The 20,395-nt window shown below is 29.2% G+C and overlaps 2 protein-coding genes and 1 long non-coding RNA gene across 7 annotated transcripts in view; 1 reads left to right on the plus strand and 2 right to left on the minus strand.

Moving 5' to 3' along the window:
- Nucleotides 1-5: 5 nt before the first annotated feature.
- LOC122571472 (mitogen-activated protein kinase kinase kinase 4) lies at nucleotides 6-12,625 on the minus strand. The gene is made up of 18 exons (XM_043735251.1): nucleotides 12,378-12,625; nucleotides 11,065-11,199; nucleotides 9,637-9,916; nucleotides 9,361-9,552; nucleotides 9,080-9,270; nucleotides 8,583-8,999; nucleotides 8,266-8,508; nucleotides 7,960-8,184; nucleotides 7,466-7,882; nucleotides 7,300-7,407; nucleotides 7,074-7,233; nucleotides 6,558-7,008; nucleotides 6,115-6,480; nucleotides 5,852-6,039; nucleotides 5,610-5,778; nucleotides 5,407-5,529; nucleotides 5,087-5,238; nucleotides 6-5,009 (listed from the first exon to the last, which is right to left on the minus strand). Exons 1-18 carry the CDS (start codon nucleotides 12,455-12,457, stop codon nucleotides 4,830-4,832), a joined length of 4,077 nt encoding a protein of 1,358 aa, XP_043591186.1. The 5' UTR covers nucleotides 12,458-12,625; the 3' UTR covers nucleotides 6-4,829.
- LOC122571479 lies at nucleotides 12,596-18,243 on the plus strand. Of its 2 annotated transcripts, XR_006318085.1 has the most exons (3): nucleotides 12,596-12,675; nucleotides 15,361-15,473; nucleotides 16,575-18,243. It is a non-coding gene; the product is annotated as an uncharacterized LOC122571479 (long non-coding RNA). The 2 variants fall into 2 exon arrangements; XR_006318086.1 differs by having other exon boundaries at nucleotides 12,650-12,783; nucleotides 15,361-18,243.
- Nucleotides 17,290-20,395, minus strand: part of LOC122571474 (moesin/ezrin/radixin homolog 1) — a 36,204-nt gene continuing 33,098 nt past the window's right edge. For all 4 annotated transcript variants that reach the window (XM_043735254.1, XM_043735256.1, XM_043735257.1 and 1 more), the window contains one exon: nucleotides 17,290-20,353. In XM_043735254.1, coding sequence (XP_043591189.1) covers nucleotides 20,189-20,353 — 165 coding nt within the window. In that variant the 3' untranslated portion in view covers nucleotides 17,290-20,188. The remainder of the gene's footprint in view (nucleotides 20,354-20,395) is intronic.

A 20,395-nucleotide genomic window follows, 5' to 3' on the forward strand; every position in this document is an offset into this window, starting at 1 on the left:
TTTAGAATTAGAAAAGATATACATGTTCCCAGAGCCAGAGTGTATCAAGTCAAACTTTTCAAGCTTTAAGAGAAAGAAAATCAAAGTTGCAAAAACTTTGTAACAAGATGTGGAATTAATATCAGTTTTACATTTTTATATCAAAAACTAAACGATTAAAGAACGACAAAATGCTTATCATCGGGATAAGCAAAAACTTTGATACGGGTAACGTGAAATGTCTTTTTTTTCAAAATGGACTCAATTACTATTACATATTTACATGTAACGATTTCTAAAATAATTCGCATTATTTACTCTATATATTTACGTTGATACAATACAATATTTTAAGTAAGAAACGATTTGTTGCCTTAATTTTAAGTTACTATAACACTTTTTAAATTCAGTTAAAATAATTGCTTCTCTCTCTCTCTCTCTCTCTCTCTCTCTCTCTCTCTCTCTCTGATATATTATATATTATATATAATATATATTGTAATAATATATTATACTACCTTAATATATTGTATTACAGAATTAAACTTCAATAAACTACTTCAATTAATGAAACAGCAAGAAATATGCAAGGACTCTCCATCAAATGGCACAATTTGTTTTAACAAAGATTATAAATTACCGTACGAAGGAAGCCTTCTATTACGAGCAATACATGTATAGAAATATCACGTTCATCTTACTTGTTATTACAGTTATCGTTATACATATCTAGAAAAAAACTGCGTTAATCATCTAATCATTAATAAACTTAGAAAATTCTTCGCGAATCACTGGACACTGTAATCTCATCTGTTGTTAAGTAGATACACGCGTACAAATGTTTATCAGATAATTGACGACCAAAGCCGAACAAACTGAGACGAAAACGTTTAAACGGTAGTCGCTGCGTGTAGTAGGCAATATAGATCGATCGGTCATTGTAAAACTCTAGTCCTGTTACGAAGATCCTCGAACATTTATGTCCGAGCGCTGGAAGTTCCTTTCCACCGAAAGCGAAGTTTCGTTATTTCCCTATCGCTTGGTTTTAATCGTGCATTCACGATTAAAGGGGGTCTAATTCTAATAATTAGTTGTATTGTTAAACTATCGGTGCTTTAACGGGTTTAGCCACGTGAATTGGATGTTCTATAGTGACATGTAACCTTAAATGTAATTAAACGATTAGTTAGTGATATCTAGGGATATTTAGAAACTACGAAAATGTTAATACACGTAGCTTCATGTTGCGAAATTCAAATAATTTAAGAGTAATTCGACGATTAAATGAGATATATCAATATGTTTGGAAGCAATGACATTTACTTTTATTGTTAGCTCGATGAGCGTAGATTTTATTGTTAGTTGTTTCACTATGAAGCGTACGTTTTATTGAATCTGTATGCATTGAATGAAAAAGGCATCCAAAATGTGGTATTCTGTCTCAGGAGAAAGCATTAATTAATCACTTTTGACAAAACATAGTTGAGTATCGATGTACCTTTATCTTCACATACAGCGACTCACGAAAGTATTCGAACATCCTTTAAAGCAGAACTAACTTTCTTAATATCGAACCAAACGTCTTGACTTCTTTTGACAAGTTGAACGGATCGGTGGTTAACGTTGCTATGAGTCACAAACGATTGGCGAAAAATGCTGAAAATCGCAGTTTCTCACGAATTTGGGTCTATGACTGTAATAAATCTAAAGATTCTTACATCTTTCGATGCCTGTCCCTTGTTTCTGCACCAACCGATTTCGATGAAATTTTCAGTACGTATATAATTAAGATAAATCTTAACACATCTTTCAAATTTTTACTACAGGCTCGGATAAGGAGATTGAAAAAAAGACCTTTACTATTTTCTTCGTGATTTCGACCAGTTGCAATTTTTTCAAATATTTTTATAAACTGGTTAACTAATTCATCTATGTTCCAAAAAAAAAAAAAAAAAAAAAAAAAAATTCAACTCGTTTGGTTCAATGTGAGAAAAGATATTCTGCTTTAAAGGGTGTTCACGAGTCACTCTAAGTAAACTTTATAGCTCAATTATTGTAAGCAATTAACATTCCACAATTATTTTCTGTAGAATTGATAATAACCCATTGTTTAAAACTGTAAACAAGAATACGTTTATTCAGTGCTATGATGCTTCAACTATTTCGTGTGAGAAAGTATCAAATCTTCCTGTTAACCCTGCTAGTGTCCAATATTTATATCTTAATGAAAACGCTATTACGTTAAAAATGATCTAAAGGATGCAACAGACTTAAATACAATTTTGAAACAAACTGCCTTATTTGGCAAAAATGTTTCGACATAAAACAGTAGAAACGTAATACATAATAATACGTGCCAATTAAACGATTGGAAACTTTGATTACTTTTACGTCATAAGAAGGAAACGTATATATTTTGTACAATCTGACGTATACTTTACAGATATTATTAAATTATTATAACAAAACAATTTAATCGCGAAGCATCACGATATAAATTTCTTCGTAACGGAAGCACTTTAAACACCAAGTACAAAATCTTAAACACGTGTTTTAGATTTACTAAACTGTTATTAAATGAAAGATTTATTTATATCATATCAAAATTATAAAATTGCTGTCAAGTATGAAACATAAAATATCAATCGTAAAGGCTGTAAAAATATATCATTCGCGGTATTAAGCTTGTTTTATAGTTTGATACCTTTACAGTAAAAACAACGAAGAGACAGAGTACACGAATAGAAGTTGAAATACTAAATAACTCGGTAAGGTAGAGAAAAGATTTCTAGCGCACGGACCTTGTCTGTCGCAACACATTCTAAACGTGGCCAATCATTCGTGTTTTGGCGCCCGCACAGTAAACTCTTGTCCAATTCTTAGGTAGGTCAATGGTTTGCCCTTCTTCGATAGACAGGCAAACGTTGATGATAGCTCTATCTCTCTATCACATTAATGTTCTACGTCTAATTAACTACTACTGTAACTAACGCTACTTTTCTTATATACCAAGCTCTGTCGATAGTGAAAAATTCAATTTTCATTTCAAAGGATAGAAATATTAACGATCGGCGCTACTGTCACTTACATCATTACTCTCATCCTATTGTATCAAATTATCATAATTTACCGTAATTTAGAATCAAACAGAAATGATATATATATATACATATACACACATATATATATGCATAAACATATATACGCCTATACATATGCATAGCGTAACACACGTTACATACTACGACACATCTGTTGACATTATTCATATTTTACGAAGCTATTCGTTAGCTTTGTTATAAACTACATACTTCCAATGTGCAAAATACGCGTGTTTTAGGGTTGTCATTAAGGCTTAGCAAAGTTTTCTTGCGCTAAAGCATAAATGTTCTATTGAAAGTAGTGTTTTATCTAATACATATATTGTCGTTAAGTAATGAATTTGTTGCGTATTACATTAAATCGGAAATTTTATATTCATGGTCTGAGTAATTGTTTGCTTTGACTTAAACATAGAGTGAATCTTTAAATAATGCAAGGAATTGTGGTGGTTCCTTATACTGTTACTAAATAAAATTATATATACATATACATATATAACTCTATACACGTACATATACGCACATATCAAGAAACGTTTAAATATAAAAAATCTATATCTGTTTTCGCGCATATGTGTACGATATATGTATGAAAGTGTTCTGTATTATTTTTAATCTTAAGCTGCAAATACCTATTAAATTTAAAATGAAACGGAATGTCACCATTAGAAGTAGTTATGCGGATCGCAAAACTGTTGCGATCGTATTTTCGCGGCCAAGAATATCGCGCATATCAGGCGAAAGCCAACATAGCGACGACTCTATTAAATAGAACATACGCTAAACTTATTAGAATTACTTACGAAATAAAGTCAACTGATTGTGGGCTAAAATAACGTATATATAAAAATTCAGTCAGACATTATTTCAAAATACAAATATCTCTTACGAAGACTGCTGTCGTTGATATGAAATTATACCATGTATCTTATAAGATGTAATAAAATAATAAACACAGTTGGTAATGATAGGTGACAATTGCAAAATCACAAAAAAAATCTTTATGAAATAGTCGTCTTCGTATGCAATATATATATATATATATACACATACATATATATATATATATATATATATATATATATATATATCTAGTAATGTTAAACTTGTAAGCACACTTCACTTTCTGTTTATATGGAAAGTATACACAGCATACCTCTGTAATTAACTAATTTGCGGCAAGTATGTTGTATCATGTGTACGTTTTCTTGTGCAAAAATAAACACTATTGTGACACCACCTTTCACTTTTATTTCCTTTTTTTAACAATACAATGTTTTCATTAATCACAGTGCAATGTACAACTACAAAAACAAACAATTTATTTCCTGTATTGTAAAATAATTTACAACAATATTATACATATATGTATGTATGTACACAATGTAAGTACCTTCTTCAAAGGTAGGAATGTTAAAAATTTACATACATCAGCGGCATTATATTTTGTTATTATAGTATTAAAAATACATGCTTTATGTTAGAAAATAACTTTTCTTCTTAAAACATTTTCGCCTTAATACTGCATAACCAGATTTGTACTTACTATCTAGATGCCTAATTTTTCCACTTTTTAGAATACAAATACGAGAAAACAACCGTAAAACAATCTGAGAGAGGAAACTGGTATGGTAAAAGTATATGAACTATCAATATATTTAACCTGATGCAGGTAACAACGATGTTTTAAGTTAGTTTATGCTTTCAAACTGAAAGAATCTACATACGAATTGACTATCCCTATTATGCTTATTGTCGCAGTATCAACAAGTCAGCGTTAACATCTTCGTATGCTTGTGTAAACGGAAGTGTAAGTAAGGCATTTGCTGTCAACCTTTTCTTTGGATCATGTTGTAAACATTTTCTAATTAGGTTATCTCCTTCAATGGAAAGATTTTTGGGCAATGCTGGAGTCTCACCCATTCCCACCTAAAAGAATTAATACATAAAATAAAACAATGTAAAAGGTAAACATTCTGGAGGGAAGCGCGATTACTATCACATACCTTAAACATAATTTGATAATTAGAATCATAATCTGACCAAGGTCTTCGTCCACTCGCCATTTCTATAACGCAGCAACCAACTGACCAAATATCAGCAGCTCTACCATGTCCACTACTTTCTGATTTCATAAATACTTCCGGTGCCATGTAAGCTATGTGCAAATATTACATATTAAATTATTTTTAAAGACACAATATCACAAATATTAGAATGAGGTACAGGAAGCTATTGTTATTTGTTACAATTATTTCTATAACACATATATGAATGTGCATACCCGTGGACATTACTGTAATCATAAATAAAAGCTGAAGCTAACCTTGAGTACCAACAAAACCTTGTAATTCACCCGGCATAGTTGTATGTGCTTTAATTTGCACAGCACTTCCAAAATCACCAAGTTTCAAACAATTACCCTCATCCGTTAAAAAAATGTTTGCAGCTAGATATAAAATATAAATATTTCATGATTTGTGGTCAAATCATATACGTATTATTGTTATATTACAATATAGAACATACATTTAATGTCGCGATGTACTATTCCATGCGAATGGAGTACTGCTACAGCTGAAAGGAGTTGATGTGTATATTTTCTAACTAATGACTCTGGTAGACCATTTCCACTGCCCGCTACTAGACTTTCTAACGTTCCCTCAGCGCAAAATTCCATAAAAATTAACATTTCTTCCTACAATAAGGCAAATGTTATCCATATATGTTTGTAAAAATATGAATATTCTATTATATACACGTCAACTTACGCGATGAATTTCTAGTCCGTAGTATCGTACTAAATGTTTGTATTGAATTCCTTCAAATATTTGTAGCTCTTCGGCAACACGTCTAATTGCTCTATGATCCCCAGGTTGAAACTGAACTTCTTTCATAGCTAATAACTCACCAGTTTGATTGTTGACTATAGTATATACTTTACCAAATCTTCCTTGTCCTATAAGGAAGAATTTTAATGTATAATGTATATTAAAATAAAAATTAATACATTTTCATATTCAGTTAAGTTTACCTATTTTGATACCTCTTTGCCAAGTAAAGGTAACTCTTCTTGCTTTAATACGAACTCTATCAACAGCTTTTCTATCAGTAACTTGCCCTATAAGTTCGCGGCCTTTTAATCTCTCGTCAATATCACATTCAACTTTTTTTATAGCCCGATTGATTCTTTCCTGCCTGGGTATAGTACGTTCAGAACTATTTATAGTAATACCTACATTTCCATCAACCACACTTGATGAAAAGGATTTTCTAGAATTCGTTGGAATATCTGGAGATCTAACGTTATCTTTAGATTTCTGAGGGAGACTTAAACTCGCAGTTCTGCTTCTAGTATGACAAGGTGAAGACGCTCTTGAATGAGGTAACCTTTTTAAATCTGCAATGAAGACAGCTGATCAACATCTGATTAAAGAATAAATAATGCTCAAACATAGAATAAAAATAGAACTTCACTTTCTGTTTCATTTGTAGCAGTACTTGCACTTCCAACAACGTGCGAAATACAACGATCCATACAGGTTTTTAATTCCTCAAATTCTTCATCAGTTAAATGTTTGGTATTATGTGGTTCGCATACTGTAATTAAAAATTCTAAACCTTGATTTGCCCACCTAGGTCGTAAACCTCTTCCACGTTCACATCGTGTTCTAACAAACTCCATCCACAAAAAGGCGAAAGAAACCAGACTTTCAGCTAAAATAGCTTTTTCTTCAAGTGCAAATAGTTTACATGTTTCTTTATGATAATCAAAACCCATTCGATAAGCCTGATGAAGTATTTCCCTTATTCTTGAACGTATAGCAGATCGATCATATTCATAATTTGATTCTTCTATTTTTTTGAGATCACGTTGAAAATTTTCAATAACGTTTGTAATATCGAGTCTGAGATCCATAACTGTATCCTAAATATATAAGGAATATTTCTTTGTAAAGGAATAATTCTGGCTTAATCTATAATAACTTTTACCTTTAAAGATGTTAATGATTTCTCTAATTCTTTGTCAAGGATAGACCAATTTACAATATCACGTTTCAAACACTTAGCAAGCATAACACCTTTAACCACCTTCTCCCGAGCTTCTACAAACATTCCTTGCCATTCGCGTCGTACAAACATTCGCTGAAATCTGAGTGATATGCCAGAATAAAGTAAAAACATTTATAGTATAATTTACAAAGTAATCCAATTTTACCTGTTTGACCAATCATCATCATTCCAATCCTCAAAATTTTCCTGAATCTCTCGTGGTCTCTCGTTAAGGTATTCTTTAACTTGTTCAATCATAGTTTTTGCGATTTCACTATAAAATAAAACGCGGAAGAATATATACATTACAAAAATATTATGATGTAACTCACCAGAATTTAACTCCCGCAATCTCGTACCCATTTAATATATTTCCTGCTATTGATTTTACAAACATCCACTCATCCATAATCAAATTTTTGTGGAAACTGTCATGCTGTACCATATCTACCCACTGCTGAAGGTAATCAAGATATACTTCAAAAACAGCCTTCAAACTTTCGTCGAAATCTTTCACGTTTTCTTGAAATAAATTTTCGCAACTATCATTATTATTGACAACTGCTGCACAAGAATGAGCTGCAAATCTGTCGCGATGGATACATGCAATTCTAAGACCTTCCCTAAGTTCACGCATAAGTTGTCGAACTGATAGTGGACTAGGTTGTTCTGGTTTTTGTTCTAATCTCATTCTTAAAAACTCATGAACAACATCTAACGGAACTCGAGACAAAAACACGAAAGCAGCCCTAAAAATTTTTTTTGTTATTTAATGCAAAAGTTTTAGAATAAAATATAAACAAAATAATATATACGAACGTTTTACCTATAAGATGGAAGATTTAATTCTCTTGCTTCGGGACTCCACACGCCATATCGTCGCAATTCTTCATCGCCTTCATACTCTTCGCTCAAAGTATTATTAGATTCACTTAGATCACTTTTTTCTAACGTCAACCTTGCTTTCCTTAAGACAGAAGTATGTAATCTCTCAAGAAAATTTAAACTTTTTCTTAAACCTCTAGTCTTTAATACATCTTCAATATACTTCCTAGGAATTAAAGAAAAAATAAAAAATTAATCTATTCATTAAACGTAAAAGGATTTTTTAATATTTTAACGTAATATTCACCTGTAAGCTTGCCGATCGAATTCAACTAGGTAAAAGTCAAATCTATCGTTTTTATCATCTTCTGCATATGTAAATGACGATTCAGGAGTAGAAGGCCAGGATTGTACGAAAGATAAACCAGAAGAATTATTACTATTATTGCTATCTGAAGGGCTGGAATTTTCATCTTGTTGGTTTGATACTTCAAATCGTACCAAAGTTTGCTTCCACTCTAAATGATCGGTCACATCGGAAGATCGTGAACTAAAACGTAAAAAAGATTAAGTTTCCTTGTTTAATATCGCATTTTGTTATGATAATATCATTATTTCTGACACCTTATTCCAGAATCTCCAGTATCATCGTGTTTTTTCTTTGTATGCGACATCATTAATAATTTTCCCAGTATTTGTAATTTGAGTCGATGATGCTTAGTCATATTATACCAAAGACACATTGCCTTTACTCTACCAATAAATTCTGTACTTTTGTATAAAGGATAATGTGCAGCAAAGGCTTGTGACGAAGGATAAAGTGCTTCTGCTATCTCTAGCCTAGACAGTAATCCTTCTACTTGCTGTAAAGCTTCACCTTGTGCTCGTGCACATGCTCTACAATACATCGAAAGACAACCTGGACAAATACCTAATTCTATATTTGGACTAGATCCTACGTTTACTATTCGATCAATACGCGTGGTATTAATATTAATCCAAGGCGTATTATCATTCTTTACACTCACAATAGGATCATATCTAAAAATTAACATTATTTTATTTAAATTCTTTTCCGATTTTATAACTGTAAGAATCTATTAAATTCTTACATAATTTACCTATACTCCATTATTTCTTTAAGTAAACCTTCTACAGCCTCACGTTGCTTGCACAAATACTCATCTTGAGCCATTGGACTCCGATCAGCATGGTGAGCTTGTAGTTCTAGCCATATTAGATCTTTTAATTCGTTTTGCCACCGCGTTTCTTCATGACTGATTTGCCGACGGCAATTACGTTCCGTACTTCCCTACAAAATATAAACAAAACTTTGGTATGTGCAAATTTTTGATATAAATGTATTTTTTACGAGATTATTCATAATAGAATATTCGCATACCAATTTAATTAAAAAAGAAAATGTATTATGAAATAATTCCCGTTCTTTAAGACTCAACGTTTTTGGTGATTGCGCGATCGATTCCCTATCATCAGTAATTGGAATTTTCTCGGTAAGTTTAACTTTAGGCTTTCTCTCTTCTATATCAACAGGTTTGGATCGCAAGCTACGGAATCTATTTCGAGTTTCAATCTATAAAAATTTTCAATTAGTTTTACGTCTGAACAATCGGCAAACAATTTTCTACAATTTAAATTATTTATTATTATTTTATACCTTCATATGATTAGGAGTAGATACTTGATGAGGATCAAATTTCTCGTTATAATTATAAGCTGCCTCCATGTCCAGTTTTAAATCTCTTTCAGTTCCACGTAACACTTTCAATGTCCTTTTACATTTTCGATTTCCTTCCTTCGCTATATCTTGGTTCACCTCGTTTTCACAATCCTTATCTGCTTTGTCACACATTTCGTTAAAAATAATGTTGTCCAGAGTATTGCGCCTGCGGATCGCTGCTTTCGACGGAATGTCTTTTTCTAACGATTTCGTTTCCCTTAAAATTAATTAAATTTATGTGTACGATTAAATATCTGACGAAATATGGTATTCAAAAAGATATGTATAATATATTTTTTAACATATATGAATACGTGTATGAAATTGTAAAGGAATACATTTTTATATTTTAATATTTAATAAAATTTCACATATGTAATTTAAAATTTACGAAAAATTTTTTTAAGATCGCTTAAAAAACTCGTTCTTTCATTTTATTCGATAAACAGGAATAATTTATAATATACATTATATACAGAATATTGACACATTGAGTACCATTTTAGTCAAATTCTTCATTTTGATTCACTTAAGATGGATACAAGGTATGATAGATTTTCTTAAATTCATACTGATTGTTAATAAACTGCTTTAAAAACTTAAAGATACCAATTACAACAATTCTTTTTTATTTTATCTTTAAGAATGATTTAAAAAAACTTATGGAATATTGGAAAAACTGTAATTATACTGTATTATTATGTATTACTGCATTATATTACATTTATTTAGTTAAGCCCCATTTAACTATCTCCGTTAAAAAAACAATCCTTTTAAAAAATGTATTAAATATTGTCTCTTAAATAATTGTATTAAATATTGTCCCTTCTACATAGCTATCTATCCTTTACCATTATACCTTTTGCAATAAGACAACATGTTTATTATTATTTGTCTACATTAATAAAAATTAATTAAATAAAAATTCTATTTTATCCTATTCTATTATTTGTATACAATGTATAATCTTACATATAAATTGATAAAATTATATTATAAAATGATCGATCATAACATTTTTATCATTATAACATTATGATTTATCGTAAATATATTTTTATTAATGATATCTACTTTCATAATAATATCTTGATATAATTTTACACATACATTTACAATTTACAAATTATAAAACAATCTTTGCAAATTAGATTAAAGATCATATGTATATGTAAATACATGTAAATGTACGGTTTTATAAATATTTTTCTCAGGCTATTGTTTCTATTGTATTTCCAGATTTTCTATTGATTAGGAAAACAATTATTAAAATTTAACATAACATGTAGAGATATATTGGGAAAAATGAAGGAACGCTTGAACCGTTTCGTGTATAAGAAAACAAGTAAACGCTAATTAACTTACCCTCCGTTAAGTTTCTGTCTCATGTATCGCTTCTTTCGATTAAGTCGAGTTCTCGGTGGTGTCTGTCCATAAATATCGCACATTGCTTGAATCGAGTCATCAAATTCACTTGTCGGACAGCTTGAACCTTTTTTCCTGAAAAAGGCATGAACTACTAAAATAGATCAAATAAAAATAAAATTCGGAGGAAATACATCAAATTTTTAAACATTACAAACTAAAACTTACTTGTATCGTCAAATAACATTACCATACATATAAAATAATATTACTGAAAAAGTTCAATGATAAACATATAGCACTAAAAATATCCTTCAAATACTTACTGCCACGTTTGTATATAAAAAATATTCATTGAAATATTTAATAATTTAAATATCTTTAATTTCATAATTATGTCGGTTTATTGACGTATGTACATGAAATGATACGTATGTAGAATGCACGTACATATATGTACTTAGAATTACGATATATAGCATGTGTAATATCGTAATAGTATTAAATTATTATTATTAAAAACGTTCATTACATATGGAAAAAATAATAAAATAATTATATTAAAATATTAATTATATGCGAAAGTAAATCAATGAATTATTTTTATTCTTCGTACTTTTTATTTTTTTATTTTATGTACTTGTCAAATTGTTTTGAACAATTAAATAAATTATAATCTAATTATATACAAAAATGATACAATCAAAACCAGATATTAATAAAAACTTATCATGTATTTTAAGAAACAGTACCTGTACTATTATTAATTTTGTTTCAAATAACTGTTAATAAACAACTATTTGATTAAATACATGAGTATATGAAATAAGTAACCAATTTTACGTTACATGTAATAGTTTTACAATGTTGCATATGACAGACATAAATATTAAAATTATGAGTATAGTAAACGGAATTATATGCATCGCATCACACTAAACAGATATCTATTTTGACAAACGGAATAGTCGCTTGCTTTTCTATACAACATTTTTATACAACGTTGACACTTTGCCACGAACAAATACCAATGCATGAAATCTACTATCCATACATTGATAAATGTCGTCACTCCAAGATCGACACTCGTTTCGCATGGGTAATAAACTTATTCATTGTATTTTACTATATTGTTCGTTATACTAATGTACCAGCGATCTTGTTTTAAGTACTAAAAGTCGAAAAAATGTTGAATGACATGTAAACAAAACGTAGACATTGCTCCAATGAAAATTCTTACCGGTGGTATTTTTGTATTACCGTTACTGTAGTTGTTCGAATCACATGGCAAAACGAACATCTGACAAACTTACCTAACATAGCCATTATCATCGTCGGATGAACCTGAGAATGAATTTTCTGTAACATGACTTTGTATATCATAACGAAACATTCTCCTCAGATAACAAACACATCGCACTCAAGGCACCGTTGTAATCGTCCACTGAGTAGTGATGGGTGATACAGTATCGATGTTTCGGATATCGATACCTCTCAATTCAAGTATCGATGTTAAATATAACGATATACTCCAATGTCGATACTGTCCAATGAAATAATTCATTTCTATCTTCCTCAGTTCTGAGCAAACTAACCAAAAAATATTTAGCAGTAAGTGCAACACCCGTTTCATCTAAACGAAATCGATTACATATATGGACAACATTTACAATCATTGCTACTTTTAAGTTCGCTATCCAATGAAGAATGGCACATTAAGTAAAACATTCTATAGTTTATGTTTAATATTCTATACATATTTATGTTTATTGTATATTTAAAACATCCCATTTAAACAAACGGTGCAATTTTGCTCCTTTTTTATGATGTGGTTTCTTTTTTTAGTATTTTTATCCAAATATATCATTAATTCTCATACTACATTATTAAATTTTCAAATATATTAATAATATCAAATACATTAACACTCTGGGGCCTGAGACGCGAATTCGCTTCATACGGTTTCTTACAAAAATTTTCTACTGTTAAATAAAACAGTAAAAAAAGTAGTGGATGCTATAAACAAAAAGTTATGAAAGTATTTTTACATTACATGCTTAAATAATACAAAATTGTATCTATATATTACATGTAACATTGATTGCTTTAAATCTTTTTCAATTGCTCCAAAAACATCAGAGAAATCAGGCTATATGCTTGTCAGAGCAGCCTGTCCCCGGAGTAGTAACATTTTCACCTGAATTTATTTATATTAAACAGATTCAAATTGTTTCTCATAGGCCATAAAATAAAATTTATATATTCATAAAGTTAATAAATATTGTAGATATGATTAGAAATTAACTAAAGTCGGAAGACGTGGATCACAAATAAAGAAAAATATATGGAAATAAATAAATGTTAAAAAAAATGTTATCTCTTCATAAAATGTTATACTTTATCACAAATTGCACTTTTAGACAATTGGACTTTGTGTTAATGGCAACCAGGAAATTTATTCTATCAACCTGTTTCAACAAAAAAGTTAAGATTTTAACAACATCATTGTGCAGATGAAGTTATAAAAATATAATTTAAATGTACCTTAGCTTCTTTGGAAATTCATTATCTTTTTCTTCTTCACCATCTTCTCGCTAAACCAGGAATGCATGTTTCAACTAAAATAATCATACAACAATGATAGATTATGAATTACATAATTTTAAATGATTATCATTATAATGACAAACTTTCATTTACATTTTTAGCTTTGCTTAAATATTGATGTTTGTTACATTTGTATTTATTATTGCATAGAATTTTATTTTTATTGTAATTGCACCGTTGTATCTGACACTGCAGTGATACGCATGTAAATTTTAAAATTCCTGGAGACTCTTCTTATCTGACTTGAAAACTAATTAACTTTTTGTACACTGAAAATAAAAATTATGTTGTTACTTAGAATTAATGATATAAAGAATATCGTTTTTAATGTAAAGGCTAATGAATGCTTATCAAGAGATTTTACGCACAACTGCTAAATGGTGATAGATCTGGATCTTTTTCCATAGTATTAGGATCCAAATTTTCCTTACTTTGTACTTTATCTGGAAACTGGAAAGTATGCAAAACAAATTATAATTCAAATCTAGAGCTTCCTAAATATAAAATAAAAAACAAAATTGTTTATTGTTTAATTAAAGCATCAGGAACAACAGTCTTAATTCATTATTATCAGTCTTTTATTGACAGCTTACTTCGCTTTCATTTTATCTACCCTATTTCACACTAATATTTTTTGCCTTAATTTCGCTATTTTCTTTTCTAATCCTATACTCTTTTACAGCCATAAATAAATTTAGAAACTCGAAGAAATAACTCTAAGCTATTGGTTGTTATAAATGAATAAAATTTTAAAAATTATAATTTTTATATTTGATTAAACTTCTTACTTTGACATAAAATTATTTTCTTCTATATTCTTTAGATCTTGCAACATTTTTCCTTTCCATCTAAAGTGTTTTTATCTGCTGTTCTATGCTTGTATTTCTTTGGACGAGATCAATTCACAGATATTTGGAAAATTTTTATATATGATATTCCTTAATGATAATAAATTTTTTGATATTTTGGACTTTGTTGTACCCTTGTACCTTTAGCTTGAAGCGATTTATGTTCATCGTGCTTACCATAAGAATCATCTAAATTATGCAGACAGCATATAACTTGCGTATATTCAATCACTTCTGATTTATTTTCTACTCTACATGCTCTCTAAATGTACATCTCAATGTGTTTTATATCTCATGTACATTAGGATTTAAAGGTATCTCAAATAAGATGTAAATAACTTGGAACACTAATATGAATTATAAGATATTATAAATTTTATGTTAACAATAATTTGCTGCACTGATACAAACGATCATCAGTACTTTAACATTACCACGAAAAGAATCTTTTATAACAATTTGATCAGATCAATTATCTTATATGGTACATGGTTATGTGGGGCTCTACTTTCACCTAATTTAGGTATGACATTTTCCAAAACTAATAAGTTTTGGTTGTTGCTGCCATTTTCCTTAAGTATATTTGCAAATATACATACTCTCTTACCATTTCCTGGGCCAAGTCTAGAAAATGGATTGTTTTATATTGGTTTATGCACAGAGTAAATATTTAATAATCCCTGCCTTGCTATGCATTAATTGCAATTGCCGTCTGTTTCACCACTCTCAGTTTGTAATCTAATATGATAGCATTGTACCGTGCAAAAAAGAAAACAATATATAATGTATAGTTATATTATGTTACTTGTTAAAATAGTTCGTATTTACTTCATACTTCCAGATTCAGGAGTTTAGGCCATGCATTGATAGGCCAGTCAGGGCCTTGATCATGGACAAGGCCCCTTCATTAGTATAAGCCATAAACTTAAGTGTTTAAGTTCAAAGCAGTAAGCAGTAAGTACAAAGTCAACATGTTTATATAAACCATTACAGAAATAATTTTTAATCCACATTTGGAACTTCTTTAAAAAGTGTTCTCATGGAACAGATATTTTAAAAATTGAATAACAAGAGTTCCATATAAACAAGTTATTTTAGAACGTGTATTAAAAAATATTCCACAGGACGAATAAAAGCATCAAACTATTAAATACTAGTTTTATTTAACAATATAATATATTATTGATATGTTTATTGAATGAAAGGTATGAAAATCATAACATGAGTAAATAATAGCTTCAAAAGAAGTATTGAGGAGAAAAGAGAACTTGTCAAGAATAATACTTAAATAATATTTTATTATGATTTGAATAAACTGAAAAATACATAGCAATTTTATAATATAATATATAGATAATACATATATATATATACATATACATAAATATCATGTATATGTTCAATAATGTCCTGACCTTCATAACTGTTGATCTCAAAGAAAAATACAAAATAGCTTCGAACTATGAATTACCTATGAGAATATTATAAATAAATAGTAACACTATCTATTTAATGGTATTACAACAATATTAAACAATTATTGCGGTTAAATTGATATTTTGAGCATGTTATTTATTTTCAATATTCACGTAGATAATTTACGGTTCAGAACTAGTTTGTCTTTCTCTCTGAAATCAACGGATAGGAAGGTCAGGATGTTATTGAATATTATTATGCTTAATAAAAAAAATTAAATAGTATTATAATACGTAGATGTATGTTCATGTATTCTATTTATTAAATGTCTTTTATTAAAGAAACATATGAATAATACGATATTATATTGTTAAATAACACCAATGTCTAATAGTTTAGTACTTTTATTTATCTTATAGAATCTTTTCTAATACGAAATATAATATAATAATATTAAAATATCTGTTTTACAATATGTGTTCCATAAGAACCCTTTTTAAAGAAGTTCTAAATGCGGATAAAAAATTATTTCTATAATGGTTACAGAAAAAGCCGAATTTCGTACTCACTTTGCATGTATTGCTTCGAACATAATACTTTAGCTTCAGGCTTATACTAATAGATCGGTCTTGTCCACAGTCGTATATAAAGGTCTGAAAACTCCGATGGTGGGGATAAGGCTCTTAAATATCGAGAGTTGTGCTTTACAAATCGGCTACTATAGCACCTGAATCTTTACTTTCTTATTCAATAAAGACGTTAAGGGAAGATTTATACAACTTTATAATTAATATAGTTATATAAATTACTCTTTCTATTTATAAGAGAATTTAGAAATATTTAGACCATAAATAGAAGTTACAAGTTGATTTACAATTTATGAATGTACAATTATCGGATATAAGATCAACTAAGATGAATTTATATTTAAATATATAAGTATTTACTAGCTCGAGGATTTAAAAAAACGGGAAGCGGCGAGGACACGAGCAACCGAATAGGAAAAGCGGATCAATCTGAATGATATTAAGTTGACAAACATGTAAATGTATGGATAGTGTAGAAATAAATAAATAGGTATAAATAGCTTCTAGAACATTTAACACGTCTCTCCTTTTACATCCTTAGGATAATAATACTCTCAATATCTTATTTCTACAGTAATAAGAAAAAATTATATTGAAATAATGTAAATTATGGTAATTCGAAGTCATAAAAAAGTACTTTATTTATTCCGAAATACAGAAAGAGATCGGATTCAAATAAGTATTATCCAATGTTTTATGTGTCTGAAAGTAATTAAGATCAGTTAAATTAAAAAAGAATGAATTAGGGTCAGAATATGTCTAACATGTATGATATGATTCTTTTATTTAAACAATATTTAACTTTTTCAGCAAAGTACAAGTGATTTTTATATATCCTCGCACCAACAAATATTTTTCCAAATAAAATACAATGTCTATGCGTCCTTGTGGTCATATCTTATGTATATTGTTTTATGTATATTGTTTCAATTAATCAATAATACTGGTACAAAGATTTTTTCTCAATATAAAAATGGAACATTTGCATTTTGAACATTGTTGAAAATTTAGGAAATACCATCAAGCATTGGAAGTTATAAAAATGTGTTAATAACTAGAAATGCATATTCTCCTACCATGTTTTTACTCGCTTGGACATGTCGAAAAGAAATATTATAACACCATGAAAATTTTAACATGATGTGCATCGTTAAATTAATTTTCCATAACCTCATGAAAGTATATAATAATATTTACATATGTAAAATGATGTCATTAAATTTTATGTCAGCTCAAAGATTTGGTATAGCAGTTTATATATTAAGTAATAATATGCGGAAATACATTAAAGATGATTTTATATTTATTGCCTTTATAAGGAATATGAAAATCATTTAATGATCCACGTTAGGGTTATTCGTGGACTTTTCATGTCACAATAAACAAAATACTGTAGTTTTAAATATACATAATTGTATTTAAGTACATTACAGACATATGTATGTATATAGAAAAAATTTTTGTTCTGCAATCCAATAGTTTTATAAATCTTACAAGAAAGCGAAAAACCCCAACGTAAATAAAAAATCATTTTACAAATGTTTTTTGGAATGTTTCAAGAGTAGCTTTCTCACCAAACGTTTAACGACAAAAATATCCAGACGAGTTATTATGAAAATGGTATTTGTCTGTCTTTGAACTTTAGAGCGTTACATTGTACAAAATATGTATGTAGTTATTGCCATGTACATTCGACTTACAAATACACGACGACTATAAAATCCTTTGCTTCAATTTTCATTTAATATTGTTTCAATAATAATAACGCTACTAGATTGTAAATATTAATAATATTTATAATATAATATAATAATACAATAATAATAATAATAATAATAATATAACACTACTAATTTGTAAATTGTAGTATTAAATATTATCAAAAAATATCTATTGTTATTTTTCCTGTACTTTTCCTTTCGTGTTTACTGCAACATGTAATGATGATAATGCATAAAAGTATGAATTCCGATACAATGATCAGTTTTTAAACTTTCCCATCATTTTTCCTACTTCGTTATTGCAAAAAGTGTGTCATTTCACAACATCGCTCTTTGTTTGCATTCCGTCAAAAAATTGGCAGCATTTATAGGCTATATTTTCCCTCATTATAGTTTAATTAAATTTCATTGTCGCACCATATAATTTTCTTTAAAAAGAGAATTGTTTTAAAATTTCTATGTGGCGTACCAGACAGCCACATATTATAGTTCTCCTATCATCCAACCTTTCGTACGTATTATTTTTTATCATAACACTCTCGCTCACATTCACTCTTTCATACTTTCAAGAATCTTGATAGCTATCCTTTTTATAGGAACCGCGCAATTACCTTATGTTGAAGGTATGCAATACAAAGAGACGCGCGATATTCCTACATTTCTATATATTATATTACTGATTATTAATATCTAGTATTTCAATATACGTATATCAATAAAGGCCACGAGTGTGTTCAATATAAAATTACTAAACAGTAGTTGAAATTCGTTCGTACTAAAATAGTATGTATAATTTTGCAAAGTTTATATGACGTGCTTACATGTCTATATTTATTGTGAAGACGGATATCGTTGATTTCGTGTTACATAAATTAAGCGGTCGCTTGTACATTACAAACCTATTTCAGGTTAATATTTAGAGATTACTTATAACTCACTAAAAAATAATGGTGACTCTTCCACACTGTTTTAAAATATTAATTCATCTATTACTCGGATTATATTTGTTACTGTAAATAGCAAAATGATACATCGGAATAAAACTGGAATCGATATGTATACATTAGTGTATAGCGACCGCTATTGACAAAAGTAATCTTAATTCATCAGCAGAAATAAGTGATGACGCAAATAAAAATACAATGTATTTCTCGGGCAAATCCTTATCAAGGACGGATAAGACGCAACATGATAAGAACCGCGACAAGAAAGTAATCAGTGAAAAGAAGTCACATATGTGGCGTTACGCTTAGTGACCGACAGTAATACTTGGAAAAAAAATACTGATGCGCCGGCACTCAAAATCTTGTGTATAATGCTTGGACAAAAAATAAAACAGTATTCACAAATTATGTAACACATTTTCTTGATATTTTAGCAAAAAGAGATATCGTTAGAAAAAAAAAAAACAACATTAGCTAATAATATAGCTAAAATAACAAAGTTAGTATGAATTAACGTTAAATATTTTATAGCTAAAACAGCAAGAAAATCTATACTTGTTATGAAAAAATATATAAACATTTTGCTTTACGAAAAACTGCTTAACAGTGATCAACGTGGAAGCATACATGGAAGACGGCGCAAGTTGGTCGCTCGTCGCGTTCCTTGCCAATTGTGAGCTTTTTATTTTCTTTTGTCTTGAATTAACTGTACTCAGAGTATAGAATCGACTTTGAAAAATAGTAATACATATCATAAACTTTACATCGCTAGAAATTGGGAGCGACTTATACCTCGAAACATCTCCAAAAAAATATTATAAAATAATATATTTGAAGTTTTACAAATTGTCTTTGTATAGATCAATCAGAGAACCTGTGTACGTTTCTCATATACATATGTAAAATACGTGATTACTGAGTGTTCCATGTGTACACGATATTGAAAGAGAATTCAAAGGCAGGGTGAAATGGGCAGGCAAATAGGCAAATGCATATATAATTTACATGTTCTCAAATTGATCAACACGACGTTTAGTATTGCCTTTACGAATTTCACGAAGCGTTTTGTATTTATCGCGACCTTGTTTGACGTTTTCCCTATGGATTTTATCCATAACAGTTTCTTTTGACTCGTCGCGTGACTGTGCAAGATCTTGTTTCAATGCCTGAAATATATAATTATTATTCAAATACGTCCACAGAAATTA

Source organism: Bombus pyrosoma, linkage group LG10 (assembly GCF_014825855.1).
Source record: "Bombus pyrosoma isolate SC7728 linkage group LG10, ASM1482585v1, whole genome shotgun sequence".
In the NCBI taxonomy this organism is placed as follows: Eukaryota; Metazoa; Arthropoda; class Insecta; order Hymenoptera; family Apidae; genus Bombus; species Bombus pyrosoma.